Here is a 12,899-nt window from a genome sequence, read left to right as displayed (position 1 = left end):
GGAAGCAGGAGGGTCCCCTGGACTCTGGCCCAGGCAGGTGGCCGTGGTGGCAGGAGCTAGCCACGCTGGGACCCATGAGTGGCCCTGGTGTTGTGAGGTGGTTGTTTTGGGCTTGGCTCCTGTGTATTGGTTTGCGGCCAGTTGAAACTGGTTCGCAGCTTTTATAAGGAGTGGGATGAGTGGGATCCTGCAGCTCCGGAGGGGAGCCCACACCTGTGGCTGCTGGTGCTGGTGGCCATGCGAGCCCACGTGCCTGGGGCAGACAGCGTGGCTCTCCAGGCAGCAGATGCCAGCTCACAGCCCAGACCAGAGGGGAGCAACCATGAAGCTCCCTACCAGGCTTTCAGCTGCAGCATCTTCCCCTCCAGCACAGCCCCAGCAGCTGCTCTGCAGCAGGAGGATTGGAGGGACACTGCCTGCCCACTGCTCTTCATCCAGCTCAACCAGCTCCTCAGCACCCCGGCAGGGCTGGAGTGGAGAGAGATGGCCAGGTAAGTAATGCTTTGGGAAGCTGAGCCTTTCAAAGCATTGGAAGCTGCTGCTCTGATGGAGCCCACAGCATCTCCCAAGGCTGATGGTTCCTCACATCCACCCCAAAGCAGGGCTGCTCACCACCCTCTGCCCCCACCAGTGTGTGCACTGCTTCTGCCTGGCTTAGGGTGATTTGCTTCATGGGAGAGGACAGGGTGTCAGCAGGGCGCAGGCAGTGATCCCGCATGGGCACAGTGCCCTGGCTTCTGCTCATCCCTTTGCTGCCTCTTCAAGGCTCCAGCGGCTTAGCTGAGGCTGGGATGGTGCTTTGTTGCTGCCCAGATCCATCTGCCTTGCAGGTCTCCGGAGGTGACTGGGTGGGTAGGTCAGGGCAGGCTTGGCTGGAGATGATGGGGACCAACAGGGGGGAAGCAGGGCCAGCTGGTGTGGGGCAGGAATATGGCTGAGATGTCCCCAGACCCCACACTGTCCTCCTTAGCTCAGCACGGGAACAGGGCTGTGGGCCGTGAGGGGCTGGGGGCAGAGATGGGTCTTGTCCAGAGGTCTAGGAGGGGGCAAAGCCAAAGGGCTGTGATGGCTCCCCCAGCACCCAGCCGTCTCCTCCCTGCACCCTGCTGTGGGCAGCATCCGGCTCTGCTGCAGGGCTGCCCCATGCAGTGTGCCCGGCCACCCGCAGCACTGCGCCCATCCAAGGGGACAAAGGGAATCTCTGTCTGCGCCCAGCAGTTAAATATTTGGCACAGTCTGAGTGTGGCGAACAGCTCAAGGCATTTCTGGTTTGACTCTGCTAAGAGCAGGCAAAGCCCCAGGCCCAGCACAGCCGGGGGACGGGTGGGTTGGGAGCAGCCCTGCAGGGAAGGACTCTCTGGGGGCTGGTGGGTGACAGATGGGACATGACTCAGCTTCAGTGTGCGCTTGAGCCCAGAACCCCCCCGTGTGCTGGGCTGCACCCCCAGAGCGTGAGCAGCAGGTCAGGGAGGGGATTCTGCCCCTCTGCTGCGCTCTGGAGAAACCCCCCCTGCAGTCCCGATCCAGCTCTGGGGCAGCAGCACAAGAGGGACGTGGAGCTGCTGGAGCGAGGCCAGAGGAGGCCCCGGAGCTGCTGCGAGGGCTGGAGCAGTTCTGCTCTGGAGCCAGGCTGAGAGAGCTGGGCTGGGGCAGCCTGGAGAAGAGAAGGCTCCATGGAGACTGTACTGAGGCCTTTCAGTATGTGAAGGGAGCTTGTAAGAAAGACAGAGAGGGACTTTTTACCAGAGCCTGTAGTGACAGGACCAGATGCAAAGGTTTTAAACTGAACAAGGGTAGATTTAGGTTGGACATGGGAAAAAAATGTTTTATGATGAGTGTGGTGAGGCGCTGGCACAGGGTGCCCAGAGAAGCTGTGGCTGCCCCATCCCTGGCAGTGTTCAAGGCCAGGTTGGACACAGGGGCTTGCAGCAACCTGGTCTAGTGGAAGGTGTCCCTGCCCGTGGCAGGGGGTTGGAACTGGATGAGCTTTAAGGCCGCTTCCAACCCAAACCAGTCTGGGATCCCGTGACTGCTGAAATCCCCTGTTCAGGGGATCAGGGCAAGGTGTGGGTCAGCGGGAAAGGGTATGTAACTGCTGATGCTGCCCACTGGCCCCTGCTCCATGAGCACACTGCAGCCTCTCTGAACCCCCGAACCCTTCCCTGTCTGTGCCAGTCCCATGCCAAGCTCATGGTAGACCCAAGCTGCAGCTCCCACTGCTTGGCACAGGGCACAGCGCTCTATTCTGACCAGCACATCTCCCCTGGCAGGTGGATAAAGTTCGAGGAGAAGGTGGAGGATGGTGGGGAGCGCTGGAGTGCACCCCATGTCCCAGCCCTCCCCCTGCACAGCCTCTTCCAGCTCAGGACGTGCCTGCAGGAGGGGACTCTGCTCCTGGATCTGGATGCCCCCAGTTTCAAGGAAATAATTGGTACGTGGGGAATGCAAAAGTGACCTCCTGGGATGGGCTGGTCTCTATAGAGGGACCAGGCTACCAGAAGGTCCCTATATAAATGCACTGATGCACAATAGGCAGATACCTCATGTGGCTGTTTGCTGCTCCAGCAAAGTGGCCTTTTCCACGGGCAGCCCCGCAGCGGGCAGTGATCCGGGGGGACTCAGAGCTGTCCCCATCGTTGTTGCAGACAAGGCTCTTTCTGGGCAGCCCGAGGGAGCAGAGCTGCAGCCGGAGCTGAGGGAGCGCCTGGCAGCCCTGCTGCTGCTCCAGCCCCGGCACCAACACACCCAGTCCGCACTGCGGCTGCTCTCCCAGCTTGGCCTCGCTCCCTGCAGAGGTAGGCACATGGGTGGCCACAGGGTTGTCCCACCAGGCATCCTCCACTGCCACCAGCAATACGGTGCACACGCGGTTGCTGGCTGTTCACTTGCACACATATTCTGCTTCTTGTTGCCTTTCTTTGCAGGAAAGGCCAAAAGCTGGGCTGAGCCTGGAGCACAGCTCTCCGAAACACCTCTGAAGGAGCAGGTAAGGTAGGATGGAGCTGGGCTGAGGGCAACTGCTGCATCCCGAGTGCCCAGCACTGCATCCCTTTCCTTGCAGCTGAGAAACCAGTTTAAGAAGAAGATCCCACCGGGCTCTGAGGCTGCCCACATTGCTGTTGGGGAGGTTGAATTCCTGGAGAAGCCCTTCACCGCCTTCATCCGTCTCAGGCAAGCGGTGGCCCTTGGCTCATTGGCTGAAGTTGCTCTCCCCAGCAGGTAAATAGAGCATGGCTGATGGCTTTGCACCCCTCTTCATCCCTATCCCCACTCCCACCAACACAGGACAAGGCTTTGCTTGGCAAAAGCAAAGGGTACAGCACCCAATGCCACACACAGCCCCAGAACCCTGGCTTGCTACTTCCCCTCCTGCTTTTCCCAGCTTCTTAGGAGCATCCCAGGATGGGCTGAGAGTGGAGCATCTGCTGGGAGCCTGGGGGAGACATCCCCTGGGTTATCTTCACCTGGGCTTTGCATTCACTGTCCTCCTTAGAAGGATGTGAGTGCTCCCCATGTACTACTCTGGAGCATGGGGGCTTGTGGCTGGGAGGGGGTACAGGTTTGCAGGAATCTCCTGCCCTCCCATTGCATGCAACATGCTGCCGAGCGCTGGGGTGGTTCCTGTGGCACCGTTGGTGTAGGGCGAAAGGAGCAGGGCGGGAGGTGTTCCTCCATGGTTGAGGAACGCATCATCGAAAGCCATAAGGGGAAATGGTCAGTGTGCCCGTGGAGTTGAGCACTTCCTCAGGGAGGTTGTGGAGAAGGCAGGCAGGGATCAGGAGGGACATTGCCACCTCCTGGTCACTCTGCCCAGAGCACCGGTCCTCCGGGAGCTGGATGGAGCAGGACATCCATCCACGTCTCGCTCTCTCCTTGGTGGGAGATGGGTGGCAGGTCCCCGGGGAGCCCCCGCGGGTCGTGGGGGGCTCACGACAACCCCTTGCCCTGTATTTTCGTCCCCCAGACAGGAGGGGAAGGAGAGCTTGTCCCTACCCATCCCTTTGCCCTGGTGCTATCCACTTTGCCAGCCGCCCTGGGCTGTCCCACTGGTACAGCCACCATCCCAGGGCTGTCTCCCACCCAGGTCCATCTCTAGGATCTTAAGGTTTTCCCATTGCCTTGCTGAAGATGCCTGGGTGAGAGCAATCCCAGGTGGGTACCATCACCTCCCCATCCCTCAGAGCAGGCTCCAGGAGGCCTCCAGCACCAATGCCCCATGTCAGGGCTGTGGCTGGTTCTGTCAAACCACCTTTAGCATTCGTGTTGTCTGAGGAGTTTCCCTACCCCTCACTGGAGGTTTCCTTGGGGTACAATCACTGGAACCACTGCAGCCTCAGGGTACCAGGATTGTAACTGGTTTTGCCAGTTTTGGAAAGGAGTAGTGGGTTTGATTATATATTTGGGTGGGCTGTCCCTCTGCAGACCACATTATTTTGCAGCATCCTTTGAGATGTGGGATTTTAGCCACATTTCTTCAAGGACTCTGAGCCCTCTTTCCAATCTCCTCCCATGTCCCTGGTAGTCCTGTTGCCCGTGCAGCCTGCAAGCTCTCCTTCCAGTGCTAACACTGCTGCATCCTGCCTGTGAGCAGCATTCCCATAAGCAGGACCCCACGGACAGCCCCATCCTAGAGCTCAAGCTCCCCAAGCCTGCCCAGCTACCATACCCAGCATCCCCACAGCACCATGGTCTCCCTTGGGGGAAGCATCCCCTGACAAGGAGAAGGCTGCTCAGGAGATGCTCTGTCTTGCCTACAGGTTCCTCTTCATTCTGCTGGGTCCCCAAGCCAAAGTGAAAGGCTACCATGAGGTTGGCAGGGCCATGGCTATGCTGCTGACGGATGAGGTGAGCCTCGTGCAGCACCCATGGGTGGGATGGGCCTGGGATGAGTACATTGGTGCTCCTCTCCTGTGCAGGCTGCAGTGGAGGTGTCAGAGGAAGGGGTGAGCTGTGGCCTCCCTTGCTCAGGATGAGCAAGCAAAGTTTTGGAGTGGGTCTGTAGGGTGCACCTGATGCACAGAAGTAGACGGGTGCCTTTCTCAGTGGTGGCTGCAGGCTGGGAGGAAGGCTCTGAGTGCCCAAACACAGGGATGTGGCAGCTAAACCACCGCATCTCCCCACAGCTCTTCCAAAGGGTTGCTCGGCAGGCTGAGCACCGAGAGGACCTCATCGCAGGGATGGAGGCATTCCTGGATGAGCTGACAGTGCTTCCTCCAGGGAAATGGGACCCCAATGCCCGAATCCCTCCACCGAGCTGTCTGCCATCCCTGCACAGGAGGTAGGCTGGAGGCACCTGCAACTGCAGCCAGCCCCTCTGCAGGGTCCCAGGTGGAGATCTCTGCCTGTGACATTGAAATCTCCATCTCCATGGGGATGAAGCCATGCAGGAGCCAACCTTTGCCGGTGAGGTCCTCCCAGCCAAGCCCCTCTGACCAAGCCAAGGACCAACAGCAGCTGGGACCAGAGCTGCGGTCATTGGCTTGGTCAGAAGGGCTTGGCTGGGAGGTCCTCCCAGCCCTGCTTGCACCCCTGTCCCCTCTCCATCCTCCCTGTCCCCTCCTAGCATCCCCTAGGTGCAGCTGGCTCCTGAAGGCTCCAACCTGAAGCCTATTGTCTCAGGGGGTTGTTCCTGCCACAGGACTGCAGTGCACCCTCCAGACCGGCAGTCCCACAGCAATGGGGACATGGCAGCAGCAGGAGGGGACAGAGGCAGCCCAGGGCACCCGCGCGCCGGGGAGGAGCTGGAGAGGACGGGCAGGTGGGTGTCTTGAAGGGTGCAGGTGGTGGGATGCGCAGCAGGATGCAGGGTGCTGAATTTGGGGCAGGGCACTGGCTCTCCCCAGCACATGGGGCCACCACATCCAAACCCCTCTGGTCTGGTAACAAGGGAAGGGACCATCCCCTGCACTGCAGCAATGCCGGGGGGTGATGGCCAGTGGGGTGGGAGCTGCTCTGAGTTCTCCCTGTGCTGCCCCAGGCTTTTCGGGGGGCTGCTGCGGGACATCCGGAGGAAGGCACCATGGTACGGCAGCGACTTCTCCGATGCCCTGCACCCCCAGTGCCTCTCAGCAGTGCTCTACATCTACCTGGCCACGGTCACCAACGCCATCACCTTCGGGGGTATGCTGGGGGACGCCACCGCCAACATGCAGGTCAGTGCAGCCACGGGGCGCCCTGCACCAGCCCCATGGGTCTGCTGTGTGCCCATCACTGCCTGGTGAGCAAGTGGTGCCCACGGGCATCCTGAGCATCACCCGGATCCTGCGAACTTCCCTGGCTTCTGCAGCCCCTGAGCACTGACCCAGCCACCCAAGGGAGGTGCTTGCAGCCGTGCTGCTGCTGGGGACAGACCCAGGACTCCTGTCCCTGCCACGTGCCTGGTGCCTGGCACCCATCCCCTGTGTTTCAGGGGGTGCTGGAGAGCTTCCTGGGCACAGCCTTTGCCGGCTTCATCTTCTGCCTCTTTTCTGGTCAGCCCCTCACCATCCTGAGCAGCACCGGCCCCATGCTGGTCTTTGAGCGCCTCCTCTTCTCTTTCAGCCAGTAAGTGCCCTGCCAGGGATGGTTCCTTGGGCTGTCCCCTGGCTGGGGGCACAAGCCACCATCGAGCCAGGCGAGTGTCACTGTTGAGGCTTTGGAATCACCCGTTCCACCAGGGACCACAGCCTGAACTACCTGGAGTTTCGCCTCTGGATTGGGCTCTGGGTGGCCTTTTTTGGAGTGGTGCTGGTGGCTACTGAGGCCAGTCACCTGGTGCGATACTTCACCCGCTTCACCGAGGAAGGCTTCTGCGCCCTTATCAGCTTGATATTCATCTACGACTCCCTGAAGAAGATGCTGAGCCTGGCAGACACCTTCCCCATCAACTGGCAGTACCGGCTGGACAACGTCACCTCCTACAGCTGCATCTGCAACTTGTCCAGCCCCGGTGAGCCCAAACAGCCACAGGGCTGGTGGGTAGTAGGGGGCTGCTGCATGGGACCCCACTGAGACCTGGACACCCAGCTAGATGGGAGAAGGTGCTGGAGGAAAAGGTGGCTCAATCCCATCCTCCACTCCCCTCCATCCAGTCTGTCCATCCATCCCTGCCTCCTGGCACTGCTTAGGCACTGGGCAGAGCAGCACTGGGAGCATGGAGAGCCTCGGTTCAGATCCTGTGGCTCTGGGAGAGGAGATGCCAGGGGCTGGAGGTGGGTGCCTGGGTAGGTTTGCATTGCTGTTTCTAGCCTGGTCTGTAAATCAGAGGGTGTTTCCTAGGACCTGAAGATATGTCCACACTGATCCTGCAAATGGGACCCACACCGTGTGCCGAAAGCAGCAGTGCTGGACACAGCCTGAGGCTGCTGGTGCCTCTGAGTGGCTGGTGCTTCAGGAAGCTCTTCATGGGGGCTTTCCCTCTTGGTGCTTCCTGGGCATCAGCCAGTGCTGAGGCCTCAGGGGTCCCATGGGCCCCCAACCAGCACCCTGAGCCCTTAGGGACAGTCTGGAGAGTCACCCTGATGGCAGCATGGTCTCAGTCATCCCTGATGGAGTGTGCCCATGGTGCTGACCCCCCCATCCCTTGCAGGTCACAGCTTCGCAGGGAACAACACGCCACTCCCGTCAGCCCTGGCCCCCCAGCAGGTACAGCCCCTGCTCCCAGGCAGGCGGGCGAGGGGCTGGGGGGGCCGATGTGCCCATGGTCCCTCCTCACCACCTCCCCTGTCCCCACAGCCTCCCGCAGACCTGGCTGGGCTGAGCAGGAGCCAGTGCCTGGGGCGAGGAGGGCAGCTCCTGGGGACAAGCTGCCCGTACGTGCCCGATGTCACCCTCATCTCCTTCCTGCTCTTTGGGGGCACCTTCCTCTCCTGCTCAGCACTCAAGCGCTTCAGGAGTAGCCGCTACTTCCCTGCAGGGGTGAGCACCCTTCGGCCACCCATCCCAGTGGTGCGGGGATGGCTCTGGGTGCTGCGACCTGGGGGTGTTCCTGGGGCAGCCCCTCACCCTGGGCAGCCCCTCACCCTGGGCGGCCCAGGCCAAGCTCTCTCCATCTGCAGGTGCGGAAGCTGGTAAGCGACTTCGCCATCATTCTGGCCATCCTGGCCTTCTGCGCCATCGATGCCACCTTGGGCCTGGAGACCCCCAAGCTCCTTGTCCCCAGCGAGCTGAAGGTGCTGGTGGGGTGCATTGGGAGTGAGTGGTGTGTGTCTGTGCACCCCACAGTGGCCATCCTGCTGTGCTGCTGTGGTTCACAGGTCCAGCCCTATAGCGATGCAGGCTGTGCCCCAGCAAACAAGAAGGGGTTGAACTGCAGCAGGTCCCATGCTCTGTAAATAACCTGGCTTGGTCCTGCACTAACCACGTCATGGTACAGCTCACGCTGTAGTAGGAGCCACAAGCTCAAGCCCAGGCTCGGGCTCCCCGCCCTGGGCGTGGAGTGGGGCTGGCAGCACCTCAGAGCAGCCCGTGCTCACCATCACCTCCTTGGGCTTGCCATCATCAGCACCCAGTGCCATGTCCTTCACCTGCTCCCCGGGAACGTGCCCAGCTCTTGGCTTGGGATGCTCAGGAGCAACCCCTGCTCTGCCACAGCCCGTGTGTCTCTGGGGGGGCTGGTGGTCACACTGCTCAGGATCGTCCCCAGGATGGGGGAGGATGCTCTTCCTCTCCTCATGTAGAGCATCCTTGGGGCTGGTCCTGTCACCCGGATGGGCTGCAGACCCTGCAGGCAGGTTGGGGCTGCCATGACCCTTCTGCTTTCTGCAGCCCACAAACCCAGAACGGGGCTGGATCGTCTCCCCCTTTGAAGCCAACCCGTGGTGGGTCTGCCTGGTGTCTGCGGTGCCCGCTGTCCTTGTCACCATCCTCATCTTCATGGACCAGCAGATCACAGCTGTCATCCTTAACCGCAGGGAGTACAAGCTGCAGGTGAGTGGCGACAGGGGACAGGCACGACCCAGCCAACAAGGAGGACCCAAGTCCTGGCTGGACCCCGAGGGCCAGGGCACGGCCAAAGGGAGAGCAGCACTCTGACCCATTGGCAAGGTGGGCAGACCCCACTGTGCCCCTCTGATTCTGCTGGGGAGACACCTCACCCCCAGCCCCGCTGTCTCTCCTGTTGCAGAAAGGAGCAGGCTTTCACCTGGACCTCCTCTGTGTCTCCCTCCTGATGGTCGTCACCTCTGCCACCGGCCTCCCCTGGTATGTCTCGGCCACTGTCATCTCCCTGGCGCACATGGAGAGCCTGAGGAAGGAGAGCGCAACCTCAGCCCCCGGCGAGCACCCCGAGTTCCTGGGCATCAGGTACACAGTGAGCCCAGGGACCCCTGCCTGTGGCTGCAGTGAGGGGACAGGGACACGCCCACACTGCCCAGCAGAGCTGGCTTGGCGGCTGCTTGTGTTTCCCAGGGCGTGCCATAGTTCCATCAAAGCTGAACAGAGCGGAGACCCTGGGGAGGGCAGGTGTGGGCTGTAGGCTCCCAGGGGACTCCAGCCACCCTGACACCGGTGCTGTGCCTGCAGGGAGCAGAGGCTGACCGGCATCGCTGTTTTCATCCTGACGGGACTCTCTGTCTTCATGGCACCTGTTCTCAAGGTAGGAAGCCTGGCACTGGGTTTGGCTTCTTTTCCAAGGCAGAGGGGCGGCCATATTCTGTAAGGCTGGGAGGTTCCTTACTCTGCTGTCCCTCATCCCATGGATCCATCACGGAAGCCTGGCTGGCAGGCACAGGGAGCTGAGTGCTGTGTGGGAAAGGGCTGGGCAAAGGGTTTGGCGGGAGCACCGCAGGACTGGGCACAGCAGCACGCTGCTGCCCATGTCAACCTCCACATGGGCACCGGCTCCCTTCCTGTCCCCAAACACACCCACCACCACCCTCCTCACTGCCCCATGGCAGGGTGAGCCTGGTTGGTGTTTGCTCTCGCTTACCACCCCTGCCACATTGGGGCAGAGCCCACATGGGGGCAGAGCCCCACTCCAGTGCACCCTGGCCACATCTGGATTACATGGGGCAGGCAGGAGGTCCCTTTTCCTCTAACTCTGTCCTTACCCCTGAAGATGACCTTGTGATGTGGTCCTTTGATGCCTTTGGTGCGGTCCCTGGCTCCAAATTGGAAAGATATGGGGTTGATGGATGGGCTGTTAGATGGACCAGGAACTGGCTGGGTGGCTGCATCCAAAGAGTTACCATCACTGGATCAATGTCCAAGTGGAAACAAGTAACCAGTGGTGCCCCTCAAGGATCCTTAATGGGATCAATACTGTTTAATATCTTCATCGATGACACAGTGGGATCAAGAGCACCCTCAGCACATTTGCAGATGACACCAAGCTGAGTGGTACGGTTGATATGCCTGAGGGAAGGGATGGGATCCAGAGGAACCTTGGGGGACATGGGCTCATGTGAACCTCAGAGGTTCAACAAGGCCAGGCGCAAGGTCCTGCACTGGGGTGGGTACAACCCCAGCATCAGAACAGGCTGGGGATGAACAGATAGAGCGCAGCCCTGAGCAGAAGGACTTGGGGGGACTGGTGGGTGACAGATAGGACATTATCTGGCCTCAGTGTGCACTTGAGCCAAGAACCACCCCCGTGTGCTGGGCTGCATCCCCAGAGAGTGAGCAGCAGGTCAGGGAGGGGATTCTCTCCCACTACCGCACCGTGGGAGACCAGGCTCAGTGCATGTTTTTCCTCTCTGAAGACTGCATGTCCCCACACAAGCAGTGTAGCTGGGAGCGTGTCCAGACATTAAAGCCCTTGAAGCCATAAGATAAGCAAAAAGCCATGAAATTAAACTGGGCTGTTGGAAATGAAGGAAGCAAAAGTTGCGGCTCAGTTTTATCCAGGGGAGGATGCTCAGTGATGGCAGCCCCACAGGGAATCGCACCCTGCTGACCCTCGCCGCTGTCTTGCAGCATATCCCGATGCCGGTGCTGTACGGGGTCTTCCTGCACATGGGGGTGGCAGCGCTGAACAGCATTCAGGTGAGCGGGGCTGTGCTGGGGTGCTGGGGCGGGTCTGTTGGGGTGAGGGGTTGGCTTCACCCCAGCTCTCACTGTGCAGCACAGCCCGCGTGATGTGCAGCCTGGCACGGGGTTCAGGGGCAGAGGGACCTTCCTGGTGCAGAGGAAAGGGGAAGGGAGGTATCTGGGGTGCTGGGGAGCACTGTTGCACTGATAGAACAGTGGTTTGGGAGAAGTGGAAAGGCCAGTGGATAACCCAGACTTCCTCTCAAAGCCACAGGGATGTCCCCATCCAGGAGCTGCAGGCAGAGATGGGACTTGCTGGTCCTTTGGTGCTCGCATTGCTATTGATGTACCAGCTCTGTTTCTCTGCTGAGAAATCCACAGAGAGGAAAAAAAATCCCTACTCCAGAAATATCTACCTTTTTTTATTTTCCTCTAAACGGCACATTTTCCTTGCAATTACCCAGCTCTGGATGACAGGCTGGGAAACCCCCTCCCTCCTTCAGTCTACTTGAGGAATCCGGGGTTGAGCTCTGGCAAAGGCAGCAGCAGTTTTCTGCGTGCAGGGAGGGGAATCAAGAGGTTGTCATCTCTCAGTTAACCCTTTAAGACCAGTTTGAGTCCTTTCTAGATGCCTGCCTGAGGCGGTGGACCCCATGTCTTGCATTCACCCACTCAGGCATCACAGTGCTCGCCAGCACAGCAGGCAGAAGGGCTGAGCTGTGGAAATAATGCCAAACCTACCCAGTTGTGGGCCCAACAGCGAGATGGGTGAGAGCTGCCCATAAGCTGGTGTGACCCACACACTGTCCTCTCACTACAGCTCACAGACCGTGTGCGGCTGCTCCTGATGCCAGCCAAGCACCAGCCGGACCTTGCCTACCTCCGGCACGTGCCCCTGCGCCGGGTGCACCTCTTCACCATCATCCAGCTGCTGTGCCTGGCTCTGCTCTGGGTCGTCAAATCCACTGTGGCTGCTATTATTTTCCCAGTGATGGTATGAGACCCCTTTTAGGGCATGAGATACCTTTAGGTATGAGATTCTATGGGCAGCACTGCTTTGGAGCCAGGCCGGGTGCTGCCCACATGTGCCCTGAACATCAGCAGAGCCCCTGTGCTCTGCCTGGGCATGGGACACGGGTGGGAGCACATGCAATGGCAGGGGCTGCTTGGGTGCTCAACCCCCAGGGGCTGCCAGGTCCCTGCAGTTCATGGCTTGGCATCAGCCTTCACCCCCCAGTTTGAAGCTGTCACTGCTTTGCAGGAGTTGTACAAGTACCATCCCCTGGGACGAAGCCAGGAGAGGTGATGTGCCACCTTGCTGGCGTTCACCAGGGGGACAGAAGGGGTGTGACAGGGACCACGCTGCCTGTTCCCTGGCCTCCAGCCCCAAGCACTGTGCGATGCTGACCTGCGCTTTGCCCTGGCCCCAGCTGCTGGCCCTGGTGGGCATCCGGAAGGCACTGGAGCGCGTGTTCTCCTTGCATGACCTGAGCTGGCTGGACAGCCTCCTGCCCGAAACCGCCAGAAGAGAGGCAGAGGGGAAACAAGCCGGGAGGCAGAAGGAGGAGGAAAGCAATAGCGAGGAGGTGGGTGATGCGCTGGGCGCTGCGCTCCCCCACAGCCAGTCCCGGGCGTGCTGTGCGGGGCTGAGCCCGGCCGGAGCCACGGGCCAGCCCTGAGCCCTCTTCCTTCTCCCTCCAGTGTGAGCTGATGCATCGCCAAGGACCAGAGATCAACATCTCCGTCAACTAGGCTCGCAGCCGGGAAGCAGAGCACGGTGAGGGGCAGAGGGGGCTGGGGGCAGCCGTCTGCTCCCGTGCACCGCGGGGACCGTAACCCTCACCGGGGACCGATGTGACCTTCCGCCCAGCCGGGCCTGGCCCCGCCGCGGGCAGCACCGCGCCCGCATGCCCCGTTCCGCCTGCTCCCGGGCGCGGGGACCCGCAGCCCCC

General features: G+C 60.5%; 1 protein-coding gene across 1 annotated transcript; it reads left to right on the top strand.

Annotated features, from left to right (window-relative positions):
- Nucleotides 1-237: 237 nt before the first annotated feature.
- SLC4A9 (solute carrier family 4 member 9) lies at nucleotides 238-12,699 on the top strand. The gene is made up of 21 exons (XM_030503832.1): nucleotides 238-491; nucleotides 2,271-2,431; nucleotides 2,646-2,795; nucleotides 2,925-2,986; nucleotides 3,062-3,219; nucleotides 4,758-4,845; nucleotides 5,124-5,278; nucleotides 5,639-5,758; nucleotides 5,978-6,152; nucleotides 6,410-6,543; nucleotides 6,657-6,928; nucleotides 7,568-7,623; nucleotides 7,714-7,896; nucleotides 8,037-8,150; nucleotides 8,746-8,907; nucleotides 9,104-9,282; nucleotides 9,502-9,574; nucleotides 10,894-10,962; nucleotides 11,768-11,941; nucleotides 12,378-12,533; nucleotides 12,649-12,699. The coding sequence occupies exons 1-21, from the start codon at nucleotides 238-240 to the stop codon at nucleotides 12,697-12,699; spliced, it is 2,946 nt and encodes a 981-aa protein (XP_030359692.1).
- Nucleotides 12,700-12,899: the final 200 nt, after the last annotated feature.

The sequence above is a fragment of the Strigops habroptila genome, chromosome 12 (genome assembly GCF_004027225.2).
Source record: "Strigops habroptila isolate Jane chromosome 12, bStrHab1.2.pri, whole genome shotgun sequence".
NCBI lineage: Eukaryota > Metazoa > Chordata > Aves > Psittaciformes > Psittacidae > Strigops > Strigops habroptila.
Note: the sequence above shows the minus strand (reverse complement) of the source record. Positions and strands in the feature narration are given on the sequence as shown.

Excerpts from the sequence above, each read along its gene's own strand:
- SLC4A9 (XM_030503832.1), top strand. The coding sequence starts at position 238 with ATGCGAGCCCACGTGCCTGGGGCAGACAGCGTGGCTCTCCAGGCAGCA. Across the intron at positions 6,544-6,656 it reads CTCCTCTTCTCTTTCAGCCA|GGACCACAGCCTGAACTACC; the intron begins GTAAGTGCCCTG and ends CCGTTCCACCAG. Across the intron at positions 7,897-8,036 it reads GCCGCTACTTCCCTGCAGGG|GTGCGGAAGCTGGTAAGCGA; the intron begins GTGAGCACCCTT and ends CTCCATCTGCAG.